At 42.0% G+C, this 12,766-nt stretch overlaps 1 protein-coding gene across 1 annotated transcript; it reads right to left on the bottom strand.

The window, feature by feature from the left end:
- Nucleotides 1–67: 67 nt before the first annotated feature.
- On the bottom strand, nt 68–12,517 carry LOC108364397 (uncharacterized; the record flags this gene model as incomplete). Its single annotated transcript, XM_017618068.1, has 2 exons — nt 12,182–12,517; nt 68–572 (listed from the first exon to the last, which is right to left on the bottom strand). Coding segments are annotated over exons 1-2 (841 nt in total), but the record flags the coding sequence as incomplete, so codon positions are not given.
- Nucleotides 12,518–12,766: the final 249 nt, after the last annotated feature.

The following is a 12,766-nucleotide window of genomic DNA, read 5'->3' as shown; positions in this document are numbered from 1 at the left end:
GTCTCAGCAGAGTCACCATCAACAAAGGCATCAACATTTGGCAGATTGGAAAGAGAGATATCCACACCTATTTGATTGCGAATGGCACCGGTAAGCGAATTCGGTGATAACATTTCAGCATTAGTCCCATGCACAATGGCTACGTCGGCAGAGATGCCAGCATCGGCAGAAGGTTGGTGCGAGTTCTCAGCGTCAGTAACAGTAAGCTGAGGAGCATTCAAACTCTTGGGACTTTGCTGCGTTTGCTTAGAATGATTACGCTGGCATTTTTTGAGACTGTTCGATGAATTAGAGTTGGTAGTAGATGTTGTTTTCGTAGCTGTATTATTGAGAACAGCGCCAGCTAATGCAGCAGCACCACTGAGCGACGTAGGAGCATTAGAAGAACTAAATGGCTTCGTCTTATTCGCTGGTTTAGTGGTAGCAGTTTCTGTGTTCGAAACAGCGGAGACCGGTGACGAAACAGCAGGTGAGGAAGAATGCGAAACTGCAGGCAGAGCGCAAGCAATACGAAGAGTTTTTATTTCCGATGTAAGTAACGATATGCTAGCATCTCTATTGTTGAGTTTAGCCTGCAGTGAAAGAGTTTGTGCATGCAGGGCATCGAACTTTTGCATTAGCTGCTTATTATCATCGTGCAAAGCATCAACCAATGATAACACACGGGCATTCGCACTTCTAAGAGAGGCAATTTCTTTAAACACTGTAAGCAAGGTAATTTGCTGCTTGTTATTGAGATCGTTTGAGCTTCCGAATGATTTATAGAGTCAGACGAGGCTGAGTTAATAACGTTCTCAGCCGAGGCTGCGGATGGTGGAGGCGAGCGATTAGATTTACGTGCATAATCATTGACATACCTTCACACATTTTTATACCCAAAAAGGCATGTGTTGTATAGTACACTCGGAGCGCTCGTTCGTCGCTCACTCGTTTTACCTAGCCGAGCGAGTATGTATACAGCTTTTCGCCTCGGCACTGCGAGCGAGGCAACACAGCGGCCTCGCTCGTTTAATAGGAGCGCGAGCAAAAAAGCGGCGCTCGCTCGTTTGCCGTGCAAGCAGCGTTGCCACAGACACATTTTTTTTACCAAAATTACCTACCATAAGCAACCAAAACCTACCAAAAATTTTTTTGAGTTTTAATAATTTTTTTTTCAATGTCAAATTTATTAAAAACATAGCTAACATAATATTTAGCAAAACTAAAACACAGCTGGTACAATAAAAACAAATTAACTGCGTATAACGATTAATTTTACTGTACATACATACATATCGTCATTAGATAAGACGCGAGCTCAAAAGTTGACAGCGAAAAAAGACGCGTAAAAAAATTTCAGCGAAGAAGGACTCTAAACAAAGGCGAGTGCAAGGACAGACGCGTTAACCTCTTTGACGGCGAAGAAAGACGAAGAAGACTTATTTTCTATGTTTACGAGTATACGAATTCCCCAAAAAGTTTTTCCGAAATGATGTTGAATCCATGTTTGCGCGTCTTTTTTCGCATTTTTTTCACGCATCCTTTTTCGCCGTCAAAACACTTTATTCGTGTCAAGTGACTATATTATTATTATTACGTCGGAGATACCCGCGACCTAAGAAGATATATTGTGATAAATCCTAATTGTAATCGCTCCAACCTTAGGCTCCGCACTTTAGATGATGCCATGTTCCAAATTTTAGATGGAGAAGACAATCCTTCTCCAAGGTGCATCAATCTACTATTCATGCTTCGTGGACAGGAACATAGAATATACTCTGGGGTTTCCTTCACCCACAAAACCTACAGTCTGTCTCTACAAAAAGACCCTTTAATTCAATCGGTACGTTAACTTGCAGTGTGCTGTCAGGTAGCCAGTAAGAGTTTTAAGTTCAAGGTAACTTTCGGAGTTCCTCCTGAAAAGTTTTGAATCTCTTTGATTGTCTTATTCCCTTCGACTTCCGCCAGTGTGCAGGAATTTCCAGCTAGCTCCTATATAGGTCTGCAGTGTATCCTTTAGATGTATCGCAGAAAGGCTCGGAACCATGTAAACGCATTTGGGCTCCACTCGTTGCCTTCAAACCCTTCATGTCCCTGAACCCTCCACAGCGGTACGCTATTGTGGGCTGCCAGGTGGTTCAAGAGTTCACAAGCCTTGATGCCGTTTTAAAAGACTCTAAGGTTTCTAACGCTGCCTGAATATCTGACATAATATTTATTCTGGCCTCATTTGCCTTCTACGATAAAATTCGCGAACACAGACTCCGATTGCGAAGATCTCCGCCCAGAATATGGTTGAGCACAAGCCCATTGGCAGACTTTCCTGGAATCTTGGTCCAAGTACGCTATAAAGTATATACGGATGTTGGTATTGTTTACTGGCAATAATAAGGGTATACGTTTGAACTGAGGAATCATGTTTGCGGCCGCCGTTATATGAACGCACCGGTGAAATATTCATGGAAAAAAATTGCTAAAATGTTTGTAGATACATATTTTCTATTCTCAAATAACTATTACTCGTAGTCCTACGAAACCTACCAAAATCTAATCAAGCCTACCAACCTACCAAATGGAAAAAACCCTACCAGTTTTGGTAGGAAAAGCCCATGTTTGGCAACACTGCGTGCAAGTCAAACTTCTCGCGCCTCCCATCATTGCTGCTATGAGTACGAGCTGCGAGCGCCTCGTTGCCTGCGAGGCATTGATTAGGAGTTCGCTCGCTCGCTCGCTCGAACTCCGAGTTTTTGCCTACTCTGATGTTGGTAACCGATTTATCAATTTCTACCAAACTCGGTACACTTGATAACCTTGGTACGGTACAAATCGGACTAAAATTACACCCGTTTCCCGAATAACGGTAAGCTTCAGAAATACGACAAACTGCGATATTTTAATAACTGCGGACACTAATTTACTCCAAGTTAATAGTTACTACAATCTCTTAACAATAAAAAAGACTGCTATAGACTTTTAGGAATCGGGCGTGGCACCGCCCACTTTATGACTACAAAAGTGTATCTCAGCATATAATCGAAAACTTTTTTTTTTTTGCTCGCGCTCCCATTGAACGAGTGAGACTGCTGTGTGTTGCCTCGCTCGCAGAGCCGAGGCGAGTAGCTGTCTGCATATTGATGTTAATTTTCAGGATGTCGTTATCACAATCCCGGAATCCCGGAATTAGTCCCCGGATTTGGATATTCATTACTTTTCAACAACCTAAATCGAAAAAATTGCTTCCATTTTGTTTGAGAAGCTCTCCTACCATAAAATTAATAATAAATAAGTAGGTTAGCAACCTACTTTTTTATTTAAAGTGGCGTTTTTATTTTTTCTCTCTGACATCAGGATTTATTTTAAAGGACCTTGTAATTTCAAAGATATGACTAATTCCAAAAATTATTTAAAAAATTCAATGCAATATAGAATAAAAATATGGGTACCAAATGCAAGAGGAAATTTCTTTAGAATTTAAAATAATTAAAATTTTTTGGATTCACAAGAACGTATAGGTAGGTAATTTTTTAAGCTGATAAAGTTAGAAGGACGAAATTCAAGGATGTTATCGAGCTTGTATAACATATAATTTTTTCAAAAGCAAATATTGCGAAATTGCAAGGATACAATTTTAAAAGGACATTTTCAATGCATACCAGTCCTTCTGCACTAAAAACTTACTGACGTCAGTGTGAAAACCTAAAAACGCAATTTTACTATATTTGGCTCATGTTTTCGCCAATATATTGATATTTGTGTTTAAAATTTACTATCACGCGCTTTTATATGTATAATGAGCTAGGAATCTATAAAAAAATATTAATTATTAAATAAAAAAAGAAATATAGCCAATACTAGTCAAGAAAGGGAGTTTCTATTTTTGCCATCAGTGCAAATTACAAATCCCGAAAATCCCGGGATTATGTGCCAATTATCCCGGGATTTTTGGGACCTTAAAAAGGCCAGGAACCCGGGATTAACTTTCCTATATCTGCATACTGTTCGAAAAAATAAAACTATTTTGCGTCAGTTTCCTGGGCAGTTAAAAAATGCGTATAAGTTTCGTCACGAAATTGATACAATCAATTTTGTGTTTCTAGTTCAGCTTTCGTCACTCGCAGTATTTACCTCAAAGAGGTGTTTTATTTGATATCAATTATTTTCAGATAGCAAATTAAAAATCAACGAAAATCCAAATAAAATTCTAACGCCCTATTCAAGATAAAGAAAATAGATTTCATATAATAGAGATCGTTAATAGTCATTTATTGAACAATAACAAAATACTGGAGTATTGTGCTATTTAAAGAAAGAAAATTGTGCCAAAATCCGTTTTTGCTCTTCAATAAAGGACTATACGTGATCTTACGGTCAAGGTCCAGGGATGGTATTTTCGTGGATTATAGTCGAAAGTTCAAGCTTTAATTGAAGTTTAAGTGGAAAATTCTACCACATTTTGTTTAATTTCGGTAGGTACTCAAACTTCGCCAAAATCAGTTTTGCTATTCAACAAATGATTATAAGTGACCATCAAGTCAAGGTGCACGAATGGTATTTTCAGGGATAGTAGTCGAGAGTTCTAGCTTTAATTTAAGCCGAAGTGTAAGGTTCTATCACCTTTTGCTTTTTTTTGCTAGAGCTTCTCAAATATTGCAAAAAACGCGATTTTTTGATAATTTGACTACGTTTTTATCGAAATCTGGACGTGATGGAAACTTTTCACTTACGGATTCGTAATCAGCATGAAAAGTTCTATCAAAAACTGCTTTAACATTTTAGATTACGATATTGTTTCCCATTTTTGTTGGCCAGTGAAATCGATGATTACAATAACCACTTAGCAGAAAATTAGATTATTATAAATTTTTGGATAGTGGTTCGGTTCACTTAATAAGCTTGGTATGGAAAAGCAATTCGTTAAAAATTATTCAAATCGGACTAAAAGTACTCCCGCTTCCCGTATAACGGGGAATTTTAGAAATTCGAAAACTCCGATATTTCAATAACTGAGGATGCTAATTTACTCCAAGTTAATAGTTACAACAATCTTTTAACATTAAATAAGAATGCTTTAAACCTTTAGGAATCGGGCGTTGCACCGCCCACTTTATGATTACAAAGTTATATCTCGGTAACCACTTTATCGATTTCTACCAAACTTAGTTCAATTATATCATTAAGTCTAACTCAGAATATAATCGAAAACGTTTGAAATAGGGAAAAACAGTCCTGATTATCATGCAAAGGTAGTTTAAAGAAAGTTGAAACGACGATCTTTGGTACCGGCGCCGGGCATATAAACTTGTACTTAATCACAATAACGCTAGCTCTGTTCGCCCCGATATCATAGCGTTCACACTGAATGCGTATATACATACATATTTATATGCTTATATATATAAAGAATAAAAACTTATTTATATGAAAACAAAGAAACCAGCAAAAATAAAAGGATTTCTATAAAGATCAGAAAGCGACATACTTCTTCTTCTATTTGGCGCTGTAGCCGCTTAAGCGACTTTGGCCGAGTTCAGCACAGCACGCCAGTCGCCGTACACATCCTACACATTATGTATCGCGTGTAGGGAAGTCAACTCACGAGAAACTCCCCCCGATTTGCAGGGAATTTCGGTATATGTAGCAGTCGCGTTTTGGACAGTTTTTTTGCTGAAAATTGGGTATGCTATGTTGATAACTTAAAGTAACCAACTAAGACGAATATGTTAATTTTTAACCATTTGTCGCTATTTGGAGCGGCTTTTTTCAATTCGAATCGCAATATCTCCACAACAAGATATAAGCCATATACCAAATAAAAGCTAAGGTTTTGGGCTATACTTGAGGAGACCTACAATAAAATCGACCAACCAGTTTTTGAGAAAATGCCCGAAATATATATTTTCAGCAGCCCGATTTTTAGTTTTCAGGCAATATCGTTATGATATATTTATACTTCCTAAACATAAGAGACAACGTTAGATAGCTGGTTTTAAGACCTTTTGATATCCACATGTATGGTATGGAATTAGTAGTGCGGCATCAGTGGGAGTTCAAAGAGTTGTCTTTTTTGAATTTCGGGCACCAGCCACGCCCACAAAGGCATACTACAGTATATTTCGCTTTGCTGCCTTTATGCTTAAGTGGACATTTCAGATACCTACCCTAAAATGCGCATGAGCGGCATTATTTTTAACATTTATAAGGAAACTCCTCCGATAGATGCATTCAACATACCTGCACATTGGCGATACCTGCCTTAAAAATTGTGCAATTGTTATCAATTATCAAAGAAAGTATTACGTTTACCTGCACTGGCCCTACAATTACCTAATTTTACAAACTTTTATTTATTTTGCTCATCTCGCAGAACAACGAAAATGGCTATCAATTTAAGTAGTTGTATAGATAATTAGATACCATTCGATAAAAATTTTAGTTGCAGTAATTTCTACGTGGTAAGTGCTCCTCCATTATTTGGTTCCATTGGGATTCGGATACCTTCCTCATTGAAGTAGTAAAGAAACTCCCTTAAGTGCTTTTTTCGGTTAACTGCACAAGTTTTTCGTGCAAAGAAGAATGGACAGCTAAGCAAAATATACTGCAATCGAAACATCCTGGAACAAAACCCCCTTAGTTTATTTTGTACTTTAGTTCCTGAAAATTTGAAAAAAAAAAAATTAAATGAAGGTCCGTACAGACGCTACACACATCGCAAAGCATCTCGTAGTGGAGACACGAACCAAAATCAATTTAGCTCTATATCTTTCCAACTAGTAGCCGTAACACAACATATAAGGTGTCGTTGGAAAGGTATTGACCTATAGAATAACATTAAATATGTTGGGTGTACCTACATACCCCCTTAAAGCGGCAAAAGCAAAAAAACTTTTTTTGTCTCGTAACACTTTAGCCTAATTTTTAAGAATTCGGAGAATCGTTTATGAAAATTTAAAAAGTTTTCTGGACAGACTCTGCAAGACCTTTCCAACGATACCTCAAGCATGTAGATTGGGCGTCTGGATAAAAACTTCCAAATCTCGTGTATACAATATAAGCGAGTAATTTCAGCATGCTAGTGTGGCTGCTTTCGTCACTCGCCAGCACTGCCGTGCGCTTTGTTAGAGGCCAGTTCACATACAAATTTGGCGTTGCGTTGGCGTTGAATTTCAATGCAGCCGTCCACATTGGCAACGCTAAGGCCAACACAAAGCAGAAAGATCGCGTGCATCGCTCGTCAGCTGTTGCAAATAAATAAAAATATGTGAAATGTTTTTTCCTTTTAATCAAAAAATATCATTTTTTTTATGCAATTATTGATATGAAATATTAATTTATCCCTCGTTAATATTGTTACGATTATCCTCGAAACCTTGAGGGATTACCCAAATATACTCCGGCTCGTATCGCTGGATTGTTAAATAAATGCTAACGATGACCGAATTGTAGTACAATTAACTTTATTGTACAACAAACAATTTACAATACTTGCTAATACAGTAAAAACACTTTACAATACTTGTTAAAGCAATAACAACGCTTTACTACTTGTTAACACAATTAAACTTATAGCTTGCTTATTCGCAACTCGATTCTCCGCTCACTTTACTTGTAGCTTGCTGACTTGTAACTAACTCACCTCGTGGTGGCGGCGCCCTTATATACCTGCGCTGGCACTTATGGCAACTCTAGAACATTCTGAAGTTTATCGCTCATTCTCTTTCTCTCGCTGTTCGCAGTGTTCATCCAACTTGACGTTTCTCTTTGTGGAACATTCTACGTCATTCTTCGAACATTCTGCCTATTTCTCGTTGTTCGCTTTGTGTTGCCGCAGTATTCGCCACACTGCCCTCCACCTAAGTCTGATCGTCCCGATCAGACACACTTGCGGTTCCAAACGCTGCAAGCCTTTCCAAGTGGACCACCTTCATCTTGTTTCTTGGTCTCCCAACGGTCTGGATCCGATACACTACGTCATTTAGCCGTTTTACGACCTTATACGGACCTTCCCAGTTGCATTGTAGTTTTGGGGACAAACCTTTCTTTCGTTGTGGATTGTACAGCAACACCAAATCTCCTTCCTGGAAACCCTCGGAATTCATCGCCTTATCATACCTGGCTTTCATCTTGTCACTCATAATTTGTGTGCGCTGTCTCACAAGAGCATGTATCTCTCTCAGCTCCTCTTCCAGGATGTTTGACGTCTCTTTTCCAATCCTTCTAGCATCACCAGTCACCCCAAACTTCAGATCACTAGGCAAACGGAGCTCACTGCCGAATATTACCCTTGCAGGAGTTTTACCCGTTGTTTCATGCACTGCTGACCGGTATCCCATCAGGAACAAGGGTATGCGGACATCCCAATCTTTTTGATTCTTGTCCACGACCTTCCGCAAATGCTCTTCCAGGGTTCGGTTGAACCGTTCCACCATGCCGTCTGATTGGGGATGAAGAGCCGTCGTTCGAGTTTTCCGGATACCCAGTATCTGGCACATCTCTTGGAACACTGCCGACTCAAAATTTCTTCCCTGGTCAGAGTGCAGCTCTATAGGTACACCGTATCTCGCAACCCAATTGTAGGTGAATACCTCCGCTACTGTTTTAGCTTCCTGGTTTGGAATCGGGTATACCTCCGGCCATTTGCTAAAGTAGTCCATAACCACAAGGACGTATTTGTTTCCCTGTGCGCTCATAGGAAATGGACCGGCTACATCCATGGCAATCCGCTCGAAAGGTGCACCTGAGTTATATTGCTTCATCTGGCCATGACTTCTGGATTTCGGCCCCTTAGCTGCAATACACTCCGCGCAGTTAGCAATCCACTCTGCGACCGATTGCCGACAACCAACCCAATAGAACCTCTGCTTAACCTTCTCCAGGGTCTTCGTGATTCCCAGGTGCCCTCCACTAGGACCATTGTGGAATTCCTTGAGTACATCCGGAATTCTTACCCTTGGAACTACTATCAGGTTGCGGGAGCACTGGCCATCTTCGCTTTCCCATACCCTATGCAAACAGCCAGATATTAATTTTAAGCTGTTCCATTGTGCCCAGTACGCCTTTGCGATGGGGCTTTCCGCTGCCATTTGCTCCTTAGTTGGCCTCCTGTCCACCTCCAGTCCATGCATCAAAAGCTCCAGATCTGGATCTTCCTGCTGACACTTTCGTAGCTGTTCTTCCTTCCACTCTTCCGCTGGTGTTATTGTCGTTAGACGGACGTCTATAATGTCCTCTTTTCCCTCAGCTTTTGAGCAGTGTTTACATTCCAGGCTACATGGTCGGCGGGACATGGCATCAGCATTACCGTGGACACTTCCCTTGCGGTGCTCAATAGCGAAGTCATAACTTTGCAGTCTCTCAATCCACCGAGCTAGCTGTCCTTCTGGATTCTTAAACTGTAGTAGCCACTTCAGCGCTGCATGGTCCGTTCGAACTCGGAAACGTTGCCCATAGAGGTACTTGTGGAAATGTTTGACGCAGTCCACCAACGCTAGTAGTTCTCTCCGAGTTACGCAGTAGTTCCTCTCTGGTTTTCCAATCGACCGGCTATAGTAGGCAACTACCTTCTCCTGCCCATCAATTACCTGCGACAGTACGCCTCCTATGGCATAACCACTAGCATCCGTATCCAAAATAAACGTTGCACCTGGAACGGGATACGCTAGCATAGGTGCAGTACATAGTCGTTCCTTCAGAGTCTGGAAAGCCTCCTCCTGCTCCTTGTTCCACTCGAAGGCTCTATTTTTCCTAGTGAGCTCGTGGAGGCTATTAGCAACGCTGGCGAAATTCGGAACAAATCGGCGGTAGTAGGTGCATAGCCCAAGAAAACTTCGTAGTTCGTGCAGGTTCCTAGGTCTTGGCCAATCCTTTACTGCTTCTATCTTTTCCTTCGCAGTACAGATGCCCTCCGTTGTCACCTTGTGCCCTAAGTAGTTCACCTCCTTCCTGAACAGTGAGCACTTTTTAGGACTTAGCTTCAGACCAGCGCCAGCTATCCTCTGGAAAACTTCTTCCAAATTGTTCAGGTGTTCCTCAAAGCTTTTACCCAATACGATAATGTCGTCTAGATACACCAAACATGTTTTCCAATGCAGTCCTTTGAGCACATGGTCCATAAGTCGTTCAAAAGTGGCAGGAGCGTTGCATAATCCAAAGGGCATCACCGTGAATTGCCACAGACCGTCTCCAACGCTGAAAGCTGTCTTCTCCTTATCCTCGTCACTTACCTCCACTTGCCAATAACCGCTCTTAAGGTCGAGTGTTGAGAACCACTTTGTTCCAGTCAACGAGTCCAGAGTGTCATCGATCCTGGGAAGAGGATAGCTGTCCTTTTTCGTCACATCGTTTAGTTTCCGGTAGTCTACGCAGAACCGCATTTGACCATCCTTCTTCTTCACAAGTACTACCGGCGAACTCCATGGACTCGCTGATGGTTCAATCACACCACTCTCGCTCATTTCTTTTATTATTTGGCTAACAGTTTCACGTTTGGCAAGTGGAACACTCCGAGGAGCTTGACGGATTGGCCTTGCATCGCCAGTATCAATGCGATGTTTCACAACGTTAGTCCTGCCTGGTTTGTCGCCATCCTTGTCGAATATGTTGCAGTATCTTCGGAGAAGTTCCTTAGCCTTGTGCTGGTATTTTTCTTCCAACCCTTCCGTCCATGCATTAATGTCTTCCGCAATGTCATTCTCGCCAATGGAATCGCTTTCAGGTAATTTTTCGCAGTTGAAGATTGCCTCTACCTCTCGACATTGCCCCAGTACAGTTCCTCTTCGGAGTTTGACTGGTGACTTGAACTCATTGAGCACTCGAACTGGGATGCGTCCATCCTTTTGCGTCTTAGCCAGGGTTTTACCAATAAGTACGTCCGGTGTAGAATTTTGTGTCGCTTCAACAACCCACAATTTGTTTGTCCCACAATCTCCATCAATCTTTGCCCACACAACTGCTTCTGACTTCGGTGGAATCTGCTCGCTTTCCTCTAGGATCACTCGCTTGCTGCTGTATGGACCATCATACCCAAACCGAAGGGGCACTTCCATGTTGTTATACGTCATAATCCTGTTCTTCATGTTGATCTTCATACCTTGATCAAGCATGAAGTCTAATCCAATGATGACTTCATCCATAATCGCCGCGACTATGAACTTGTGTAACACCGTCACATTCCCTATTGCGACTTTGCATGTTACCTCTCCTACAACTTGGGTGTCCTCACCAGTTGCTGTCCTCAACCTTGCTCCAGGTAATGGCCTTACCTCTTTAGTGACCAAATCAGATCGAATGATGGAATGTGATGCGCCCGTATCCACAGTTAGTACTCGCTCATGTCCGTCCACATATCCACAAACAGTAACGTTGCTCGCCTTTCTGCCAATTCGCGAGACGGAGATTATGGGGCATTCAATTGCGGGAGCCAGCGTGCGCCCCTTGCTGCTGGCTCGTTTTAGTTTAACGACTGGTCGGAGTTGGGCTCGTCATCCTCAGTCCTGCGTTTACGTACTGCTGAACTGTTTGACCTGTTGGAACCCGTCTTACATTCGCGTGCGAAGTGGCCTGGTTTTCCGCAACTAAAACATTTTCTAGCACCATCCTTCCTCTCGGTTGCACCAGGAGTATTCTTCCCTGCCATCGACTTGAGTGTTTTCAGGATCTCGTTCATCACGTCAGGTGTTTCCACTTCTACTCGATGGGCTTTGTAGGCTGGTCTACTTAGGAGCGCTGCCGTTTCACGTGTCTGAGCATACGAGACCGTTTCAGCAAATGTTGGCTTTGGATTTGCATACGTCTCGCGCTTGGTATACACGTCCCGCATTCCGTTGATGAACCTCTGGATTTTTACTCTTTCGAGGTGCTCACCAGATGCATCTCCAATTGCCAAATGAGCCAACCTTTCAACCTCGGAGGCGAATTCCTGTAGAGTCTCGTTGGATTTCTGGCAGCGATTTTCCAGCTCCATCTGGTAAATCTGTCTCCTGTGCTCGCTACCATAACGTCTTTCCACTGCACCCATTAACGCATCGTAACTGTTCCTTTCACAATCAGGAATAGTCTGCAAGATTTCCGCTGCAGGTCCTTTTAATGCAACGAACAGTGCAGCGGATTTATCCTCCATGCTCCAGTGATTTGCTGTAGCTGTCTTCTCAAACTGGAGCTTAAAGACTTGGAAAGGAATCGTGCCGTCAAAGGATGGAGTCTTTACCTTGGGCGCGCTGGTCGAAGAAGGTGGGCGATTCAACTGCATATCTCGGAGGCGACCTTCCAACTCTTCTACCTTAGCCTCGACTTTCTCCTGAATTAGCTCTTCGATTTTATCTTGTCGTTCCTCGATTTTATCCTGTCTCTCTCTGAGTTCCGCGTTATCTTTAAATAAATTCTCTTGTAGCTGAGTAATCTTTTCATCTAGCTGCGATGACATGTACGTTTTCTGTGCTTCCAGCTGCGAGGAAATCTGTGATGACAGCTGTGATGACATCTCTGACATGCGTGTATCCTGTACTTGCATCATCTGTGACATGGCAGCCAATAACGTGTTCATGTCCATAACTGTTGATGACGAAGGAGCCTTTTGCTGTTCTTCAACCTTCCCGGATGTCTGTTGCACATCCTTCGACGAACATGCAGCCTCATCCTTCTGTTCGTCCATTGCGGATGTATCGTCGGGTTTACCTTGGAAGTCGTATTTGTCCACGTCGATGCCTTCAGCTTCCATAGCCTCTCGCAACCGGGATAACAATTCCACTTTTCTTCCGGAGGTGGCCAAATTACGCTTTTCCAACTCCTGTTT

Source organism: Rhagoletis zephyria, unplaced genomic scaffold (assembly GCF_001687245.7).
Source record: "Rhagoletis zephyria isolate East Lansing unplaced genomic scaffold, Rhagoletis_zephyria_1.1 Rzeph_scaffold_01550, whole genome shotgun sequence".
NCBI lineage: Eukaryota > Metazoa > Arthropoda > Insecta > Diptera > Tephritidae > Rhagoletis > Rhagoletis zephyria.
Note: the sequence above shows the minus strand (reverse complement) of the source record. Positions and strands in the feature narration are given on the sequence as shown.